The sequence below is a fragment of the Mobula birostris genome, chromosome 14 (genome assembly GCF_030028105.1).
Source record: "Mobula birostris isolate sMobBir1 chromosome 14, sMobBir1.hap1, whole genome shotgun sequence".
Lineage (NCBI taxonomy): Eukaryota > Metazoa > Chordata > Chondrichthyes > Myliobatiformes > Myliobatidae > Mobula > Mobula birostris.
Genome location: NC_092383.1, coordinates 99,741,245 through 99,751,002, shown reverse-complemented (window position 1 = coordinate 99,751,002; position 9,758 = coordinate 99,741,245). Strand labels below are relative to the sequence as shown.

At 54.7% G+C, this 9,758-nt stretch overlaps 1 protein-coding gene across 2 annotated transcripts; it reads right to left on the bottom strand.

Moving 5' to 3' along the window:
• Positions 1-1,828: 1,828 nt before the first annotated feature.
• On the bottom strand, positions 1,829-9,366 carry LOC140209590 (immunoglobulin superfamily member 11-like). 2 transcript variants are annotated; one of them, XM_072277862.1, is made up of 7 exons: positions 9,203-9,366; positions 5,838-5,998; positions 5,012-5,216; positions 3,172-3,327; positions 2,728-2,847; positions 2,091-2,236; positions 1,829-2,007 (listed from the first exon to the last, which is right to left on the bottom strand). In XM_072277862.1, exons 1-7 carry the CDS (start codon positions 9,249-9,251, stop codon positions 1,942-1,944), a joined length of 903 nt encoding a protein of 300 aa, XP_072133963.1. In that variant the 5' UTR covers positions 9,252-9,366; the 3' UTR covers positions 1,829-1,941. The 2 variants fall into 2 exon arrangements, with proteins under 2 accessions (XP_072133963.1, XP_072133964.1); XM_072277863.1 differs by lacking the exon at positions 3,172-3,327.
• Between the last annotated feature and the right edge of the window lie 392 nt (positions 9,367-9,758).

Below are 9,758 nucleotides of genomic sequence, written 5' to 3'. Positions count from 1 at the left end.
GATACACTAGTGAAGTTTAAGAGACTACTAGACAGGTATATGGAGAAATTTAAGGTGGAGGGTTATATGGGAGGCAGGGTTTAAGGGTTGGCACAACATTGTGGGCCGAAGGGCCTGTACTGTGCTATACTGTTCTATGTTATCATGTGTCTCTAAGTACCTTGACACCTCATCCTTAATAATACAGTACACAGTAACATCTTCCCAACTACTGAAGTCAGGCTAACTGACCTATAATTTCCTTTACAACAAGAATTCTGCAGATGCTGGAAATTCAAGCAACACACATAAAACTCGCTGGTGAACGCAGCAGGCCAGGCAGCATCTCTAGGAAGAGGTACAGTCGACGTTTCGGACCGAGACGCATCGTCAGGACTAACTGAAAGAACAGCTAGCAAGAGATGCTGCCTGGCCTGCTGCGTTCACCAGCAACTTTTACGTGTGTTGCTTGAACTTCCAGCATTTGCAGATTTTCTCGTGTTTACCTCTGACATCTCCTCTGTACCTACTTCCAAGCACCTTAAAACTATGCCCTCTCGTGCAAGCCACTTCAGCCCTGGGGAAAAACCTCTGACTATCCACTTCGCCCTGACTCGGCAGCCCGTTAGCGCCTGATACCGCCTCTCTGTCCCATCAGCAGGCGGACAGAGCCGTCAATCCCCAGGATGGAGCAGAAGCTTCTATCGGAAGATCCGTCGCGGGATGCTAAGGAGTTTGAGGGTGTTCCCGGCAAAGACGGGGAGGGAGGGAGGGCAGACCCGCTGCGTCCCGGGCATGGTGCCGCCTCCTTGCCACTGCGCAGTCTGTGCTCGTGGCTTCACCAGCCGCTCGCACTTGGAGCTGCGCCTGCGGGTGCCCTGTCTGCGGAAACCGCTTCAACCGGACCAGCAACCAGCGCCACCGGCCGCTTAAGTGTGCCACATATCCTCGCCGTTTTTGCGTCACTGGAGACCCGCTGCGCCACTGCCGGGCCCATGCGGAGGAGTGCCCCTTCCAGTGCGGCGCCCGCGGCAAGCGCTTCTGTCGGTTAGCCGTGTTACCACTCGGGGGAGCGGCCCTGCCCGTGCGCCCGTTGCGCCGAACGCTTCCACGCTGCCAGCGAGCTGAACCGCTACGCCCGCACCCACTTCGGCGAGCGGCCTTTCGCCGAGCGCTTCTACACTAGGCGCGCACCGGAAGATCCACACCGGAGAGAGGCTCCTCGCCTGCCCGCCCCAACTGCATCAAGCGCTCCTGCGGCGGCACCAGCGGACCGACGACCCCAGTGCGCGAAGCCCTTTCACCTGTGGCGTCTGCGGCCGCACCTTCGCCCGCAACGGCGCGACTTGGTCGATCACCAGCGCTCGCATCGGTGAGGCGGAGGGTGGGGTGGTTGAGGGACAAGTGTTTCCCTCTCCCTCTCTCCGGAACCCACCACAGGGACAGAGAGAGTCGTCCAACTCCCGGGAAGAGAGGGAGACAGAGAGAGATATTCCTGTTCTGGGAGAGACCAGCCCCTGGCACAGGGAAACCACTCGAATGCTCCCACCATTCGTTCGCTCCCGTCAGCCTCCTGTCCGGATCTGCTGCGTTAAATACAGGCTGAGCAGAGTATCTCCACCATGCGTGTCCTAACGTGTCTCCGCCCATCATGGCGCCCCCTCCCCTCCCTCATCCTCTCCCCCTTCCCTCCCTCATCCTCTCCCCATCTAAAACCACCCCAGCCCTCCTCCAACTCCCAGACCAGAATGTCAAATGGTTGGAGCGTGGTGTCCTGGGACAGGGGTAGGGTGGGGTAGGGTGAGGGGTACAGATACAAACAGTAACACCATGTCCATAGTCTGCTCTTTAATCCCATCCCTTTCTTTGGAGGATCCTGTCGGAGAGAATTGCTTATGCCTGCTCTCCGTAACTCCTGGGCGCCTTGGGGTGGGTGGGGGGGAAGCTGGAAGAGGCAAACCCTCACACAGCCCCAAGTGATCGACGAGTGGAGCCTCCGCAGTCCGGTGTGACGGGGGGAGTTTCAGCCTGGGTAGAGAAGAGAGCGGTGCTCAGATCGGAGAGGATACAATCGGTGGGACAGAGCGCGGAGATCCGTCAGCCGGACTGACCTGCAGAGCTGCTGCCCACAATCCTGACCGCCACTCCTTGTTCCTCGAGTGGAGCCACAGGACGATTCCAAACAAGGTGACGATAATCACCCCCATGGTCAGTGTGATGCCTATCGCAGTCGCCATTCCGTGGACACTCTCCTGGACTGGAAAGGATAGCACAGAACGATCCCAGTAAAAAACTACTGTCCGCACAACCATCGGACCCCGCCCCTTCTCATTCACTTCCATTGTCCACACTCCCAACGGACCCAACCCTTCTCATTCACTTCCATTGTCCACACTCCCAACGGACCCAACCCTTCTCATACACTTCCACTGTCCACACTCCCAACGGACCCAACCCTTCTCATTCACTTCCACTGTCCAGACTCCCAACGGACCCAACCCTTCTCATTCACTTCCATTGTCCACACTCCCATCGGACCCAACCCTTCCTATGCACTCCCAATGCGCCCTACCTCTTCCCATTGAGTCCCATCGTCCACACTACCAACTGATCCAACCCCTTCCCATTCAGCCCCACTGACTGCACCCCCAAAGAGACCCAATCCTTCCCATTCAATCCCAACGGATCCCACCCTTTCCCACACCCTCCCACTGTCCAACAATGTTCCCAAGATGGCCGTATACGCACAGATTTTCAGTATCAGTTCCACGGAACATCTGTCTGAGCCCAGGTCATTGGAGGCGATGCAGAGGTAGACACCGGAACTGTCCACCGAAAGATTCTGTATGATCAACGTTCCTTGCGAAGCTGCAGGGGGAATGGATTGAGTAAAGCTCCCACTCTACTGTCTTATCACACACTTTCAGGCTACGGGTCACACAAACAGTGATGCTCCCTCTACACTGTCCAGTCATGACGAAGGGATTCGGCCCGAAACGTCGACTGTACCTCTTCCTAGAGATGCTGCCTGGCCTGCTGCGTTCACCAGCAACTTTGATCTGTGTTACACACTCCCAGGACACGGGTCAGACACAGAGTGAAACTCCCTCTACACTGTCCCATCACACACTCTCAGGACACGGGTCAGACACAGAGTGAAACTCCCTCTACACTGTCCTGTCACACACTCACTGTGTGAGGAGTCGAGGAGCTGGTTCCTATTGGAGTCCACCCTCCACCAGCTGTACGTGGGGGCTGGGTTGCCGCTGGACGAGTCGCAAGAGAGGATCACGCTGCCTCCGAGCACCTCGGTCCCCTTCATTGCACAATTAGGGCGGGTGGGAGCATCTGTGAAGGACAGGATAACCCATCGCCTATTGCATAACACACACGCCCCTCCCTCACCCCTCCCCTCCCCCTCCCCCACACCCTCACCCCTTCCCCTCCCCCACACCCTCCCTCCCCCTGCCCCTCCCCCCACACCCTCCCCCTGCCCCTCCCCCTCCCTCCCCTCCCCACACCCTCCCTCTCCCCTCCCCCTCCCCCTCCCCCACACCCTCCCTCTCCATCTCTTTCTCTGTCCCTTTCTCCATCTCTCCTTCATTCTCTCCATTTCCCTCTTCCTCCCCTTCTCTCCCTCTCTTGCTCTCACCCTCACCCGCCCCCTTCTCTCTATTATCGCTATCCTGTCCTGTTCTCACCCATCACCACTCTGTGCCTCTCAAATTCCTCGATCTTCCACTCCCCAATCTCTCTTCATCAACCCCCAACGTTCTCCAATCCCTCTCCCTGTCTAATCACTCCCATCTCCCATTGCTTCCCTCCCACTCATCCACCTTACCCCTTCATTCTTTCCCCTGCCTCCTCTTCTCCCATGCTCTCCATCTGCCGATTGTCCCAACCTCCTTTTTCACCTTCTCCCTATCTCATCCTCCGTCCATCCCCCTCACCCGATCTCTCATCCTCCTCCTCTCCCCTCACCCGATCTCTCCTCCTCCTCTCCCCTCACCCAATCTCTCATCTTCCTCCCATCCCCTCACTTGATCTCTCCTCCTCCTCTCCCCTCACCCGATCTCTCATCCTCCTCCCATCCCCTCACCCGATCTCTCATCCTCCTCCTCTCCACTCACCCGATCTCTCATCCTCCTCCCATCCCCTCACCCGATCTCTCATCCTCCTCCTCTCCCCTCACCCGATCTCTCATCCTCCTCCCATCCCCTCACCCGATCTCTCATCCTTCTCCTCTTCCCTCACCTGATCTCTCATCCTCCTCCCATCCCCTCACCCGATCTTTCCTCCTCCCATCCCCTCACCTGATCTCTCATCCTCCTCTCACCTCACCCGATCTCTCATCCTCGTCTCCCCTCACCCGCTCTCTCATCCTCCTCCCATCTCCTCACCCGATCTTTCATCCTCCTCCTCTCCCCCTCACTGTTCCCCACGCTCTCCCCCCTACACACACCCTCCCACACAGACACAGACGCACTTCGCCCACATCCTCACACATCCTCCCCCACAAGAAACTCCCAGCCACACACTCAGACACAGCCTCTCTCCCCCCTCATACAAACACACCCTCCCACACACAAAACACAAACACACCCTCCCACACACAAAACACGCACTCGGTCCCACACACATCCTCCCATACACACAGACACACATGAGCTCCCACAGACACACCCTGTCATACACACCATCTCCCCACACATACACACAAACCCTCTCCCAAAACACGACACACACACACACCCCACAGACATACACCCCTCAAACACCCTCCCAGAGACACACACCCCTATTTACATAGATACACACAGATACCCACCACCCTCTCACTCATGTTTGTCCATTCCTGGCTCACTTCATCCACTTTCACCACTTATCACCAAGTCCCTTCCTCCTCCGGCCCTCTGTCCACTCCCTCACCCTTACACCCTCTTTCCCATTCCCCCCCCCCATCTTGCTCCGACCACTGGTCGCACTATCTGCTCCTGTCCACTGTCCGTCTCGCCCCGACCCTAGGACACACCCAGGACGTGCAGAGTGATGGTCTGGATCCGGGAGCGGTGGGCACTGGCGGGGTTGACGGCGACACACTGGTAGAGTCCCGCGTCTTCCTGCTGTACCCGCTCTATATCCACACTGCCACTCCGAGTGGGATCGTCGGCAAATCTGGCCCGTGATCCAGTGCCCCAGGGGCTTGTGATTACCGCTCCATCCTGAAACAGAATCACCTGTGGGTAAAAGACACATTTAAACCCGGGGGTGGGACTGGGATTAGATGGGGTGGGGAGTGAGGGTCAGTGGGATTAGACGGTGTTGGGGAGTGAGGGTCAGAGGGATTAGACGGTGTTGGGGAGTGAGGGTCAGTGGGATTAGACGAGTTGGGGAGTGAGGGTCAGTGGGATTAGATGGGGTGGGGAGTGAGGATCAGTGGGATTAGATGGGGTGGGGAGTGAGGATCAGTGGTATTAGACGGTGTTGGGGAGTGAGGGTCAGTGGGATTAGACGGTGTTGGGGAGTGAGTGTCAGTGATGTTAGACGAGTTGGGGAGTGAGGGTCAGTGGGATTAGATGGGGTGGGGAGTGAGGATCAGTGGGATTAGATGGGGTGGGGAGTGAGGATCAGTGGGATTAGACGGTGTTGGGGAGTGAGGGTCAGTGGGATTAGACGGTGTTGGAGAGTGAGGATCAGTGGGATTAGACGGTGTGAGGGAGTGCGGGTCAATGGGATTAGACGGGATGCGGGAGTGAGTGTCCGTGGGATTAGAGGAGGTGAGTCAGTTTAAATGCAATTAGACGGGGTGGGAGCGGGAACAGCTGGGATCAGACTCCAATCGCCCTTCATGCAGTGACCTGTCTCGGAGGTCCCCCGTCATTTGCAGGAGTCACACTCCAGACAATGTACAGTCTGGAGACATCGTCGGCAGCGGGAACGTCACAGGGCAACTCCACATTCGATCCGCGCAGGACGGATATCGACTCATCACCTGTAGTCCGAGTCGAGAGACCCAGCACTGGAAAACCAGGAGCATCATCAGTCTGTGGGAGCATTCCTCAAAATCCAACCATCCCAGAGTCCGTGAATCTAGTGATCCACTCTCAACCTTACCCACTCCCAATATTAGATTCTTACGCCCTGAAACCCGGGAATTGATCCCAGTCTGTAACCAATTCCAGGGGTCTGTTAATCCACATACCTGCCAAACACCTGGATTAGATCCTAGTCTGTAACCCACCTAGGGGATCTGTATTCCCGAAACTTCCTGAACCCTTGGATTAAATCCCTGTCTGCAGCCCATCGGCGGCGATCTGTATAAACTCCCCGATCCCCGGATCTTTGATTGTATTATCTGGCTGCACTACGACCTTGTCTGGGAACATCAAAGCCCTTGAACGGAAAATCCCGAAAAAGGTAGTGGATTCGGTCCAGTACATCACGGGCAAAACCCGTCCAACTGTTTAGCGTATCGTTGTGGTAAAGCAGCGTCTATCATCAGAGAGCCTCACTGCCCAGGCCACGCTCTTTTCTCGCTGCTGCCATCAGGGAGAAGGTACAGGTGCCTCAGGATTTGCACCACCAGGTCCAAGAACAGTTCCTAGCCCTTAACCGTCAGGCTCTTAAAGGAAAGGGGACAACTACACTCATCTATTGCGATGTCCCCACAACCAAGGATCTCACTTTAAGGACTCTATCTTATTTCATGGTCAGGTTATTTATTTGTATTTCCATTTGCACAGTGTGTTGGCTTCTGCATTCCAGTTGCTCTTTCATTGATCCTCTTTATAGTTACTATTCTATAGATATGCTGAGTATGCGCACAGGTAAATGATCTCAGGGTTGTATGCGGTGACATGCATGTACTCTGATAATAAATTTACTTTGGCTTTGATTAAATTCAGTAAACCCACTCGCAGGAATCGGTATAAACTCCCTGACAACCTGATTAATCCCAATCTAACCCATTAGGGGGATCTGTATAAAATCCCCAAATGCGCGGATTAGATCCCAGACTTTAATCCACCAGGGCGTCTGTATTCTCTATATAAACAACTGCTCTACATACCGTCCTTACACATCTGGAGAAGAAGGATGCTTATGTGAGAATGCTGTTCTTAGACTATAGTTCAGCATTCAACACCATAATTCCCTCCAGGCTTGATAAGAAACTCAGAGACCTCGGCCTTGACTCTGCCTTGTGCAGCTGGATCCTGGACTTCCTATCAGATTGCCAGCAGGTGGTAAGAATGGGCTCCCTCACCTCCGACCCTCTGACTCTCAACGCAGGAGCCCCTCAGGGCTGTGTACTAAGCCCCCCTCCTTTACTCCCTGTATACCCATGTGTATCGCCGCCCACAGCTCTAATCTGCTAAATAAATTTGTCGACAACACTACATTGGCCTTATCTCAAACAATAATAAGGTGGCCTACAGAGAAGAAGTCATCTGTCTGACACAGTGATGTCGAGAAAACAACCTCTCCCTCAACGTTTCAAAAACAAAGGTGCTGGTTGTGGACTACAGGAGGAATGGAGACGGGCTAACCCCTATTGACATCAATGGATCTGGGGTTGAGAGGGTGAACAGCTTCAAGTTCCTCGGCATCCACATCACTGAGGACCTCACGTGGTCTGTACACACCAGTTGTGTGGTGGAAAAAGACACAACAGCGCCTCTTTCACCTCAGACGGTTGAGGAAGTTTGGTATGGGCCCCCAAATGCTAACAATTTTCTACAGGAGCACAACTGAGAGCATCCTGACTGGCTGCATCACTGCCTGGTATGGGAACTGTACCTCCCTTAATCATAGGACTCTGCAGAGAGTGGTGCGGACAGCCCAGCACATCTGTAGTTGTGAACTTCCCATGATTCAAGACATTTACAAAGAGAGGTCTGAGAAAAAGGGCCCGAAGAATCACTGGGGACCCGAGTCATCCCAATCAAAATCTATTCCAGCTGCTACGATCCGGGAAACGGTACCGCAGCATAAAAGCCAGGACCAACAGGCTCCGGGACAGCTTCTTCCACCAGGCCATCAGACCGGTTTGAGTGTATATCAATGGTACATTGACTGTTCTATTTACTATAAATTACTATGATTGTACATTGCACATTTAGACGGAGATTTAACGTAAAGATTTTAGATTAGATTGTACATGAAGGATGTAAGAAATGAAGTCAATTCAACTCAACTACCCGAACCCCGGATTAGATTCCAGACTGTAATCCCCCCGGGGGGAGGGTCGGGGTCTGTATTCTCTATATGAACTGCCGAAACCCCGGATTAAATTCCGCGGTGTTTGGATGGAATCTGTGAATTATGCTGAGCTCCTCACCCTGTCCCTCTGCCTGTCTCACGCCTCGATGCCCAAATACAGAAAAACGCTGTCCCTCTTTGAACAACTGGTAAACGTTCTCAGTACAGTCCTGGGAAACAGACCACTCTCTCCGCCTCCCTCCCTCTGCCTTCCCCTCTCGGTCCCTCAATGTACAATATCCCTGTATACAATACGGTTTGAGTCTTGTCTCTCCCCAGAGCCGCGGGTTGGTGATGGCGGGGGTAGAATTTCCAAGGATTTATTGCCAACTCTGTCTTGAACAGCTAGCCACTCTTCTCAGGCAGTTTCCCCCTCCCCAGTTCTAGACACTCCAGCCAGAGGCAACATCCTCCCCACACCCACCCTGCCAAGCTCTATGAGGAGTTAGGACATTTCAGTGAGAGCATCTCTCGTTCTTCTAAACTCCAGAGAGGACAGTCCAAGTCTTCTTCATCTGTTCTCGTGGGAAAATACCACCCCCCTCCCATCTCGGCAATCTATCTGGGGAACCCTTATTGCGCTCCCTCTGTCACGTGTAGATCCCCCCCCACCCCCCGCGCGTAGTTGGGGAACGTTACCCGTCCACAATATTCCAGGTGTGGTCTCCCCAGAGCGCGGGATAATTGGGGCGAGATGTCTCTACTCTTCGGGCCAAAACCCCCACAATGAAGGCCACCGGGACGTTTCTCGCCTGAACGCCGTCCGTGGACACTCAGCTCTCCACTCCCCACCTCCCCCCACCCCGTGACCAATATGTATCCCTCCCCAGTACATCTCTCGCCTTCAGTCTCTCTCTCTCTCTTTAGTTTGTCTAAGTTCTTCCCTCTGTCTCTCTCCTCCTCACCCCCCTCCACCCCACCCCCCCGACTAGCCCTCACGCCTCTCTCTTTCCCACAGACTGACCTTGGAGAATTCCACACCAGACGGCGAGAAATTCAGGATTCCGTGCCATTGCTGAGAGCCCGCGGTTGTTTAGGTGTCCGAGTGAATCGGATCGGCCGATGGCTCCTCCTCTTTGTCTCCACCCTCACTGCTTTCCCCTGTCCAACTCTCTCATTCTCTCCGTCTCGCCGTCTTTCACTGCCTCATTCCATCCTACCGTCTGCGCGCACGCCCACCCCGCACTCCAGCCCGCTGCCTTTGGTTCCCGACTTCCACACCACTCCCGTCTCCGAAACATCCTCGGTCCCTTACATAGGCCCCGTTTTTGTAAACCTCCCCGGAGCTTCACCCCTCCTGTCTCTGTAAATGTCTCCAGATCGCCACCACTTTTTCCCGTCTCTATAAACCCCTCAGGACCCCCACCCTCCCTCGTCTCTATAAAACCCTCAGGACCCCCACCCTTCCCCGTCTCTATAAACCCCTGGAAAATGCAACCCTCCCCTCCATAAACCCTTCGGAACCCCCATCCCTCCCCTCTACAAACCCCTCTGGAACCCACCCTCCGGGTCTCCATAAA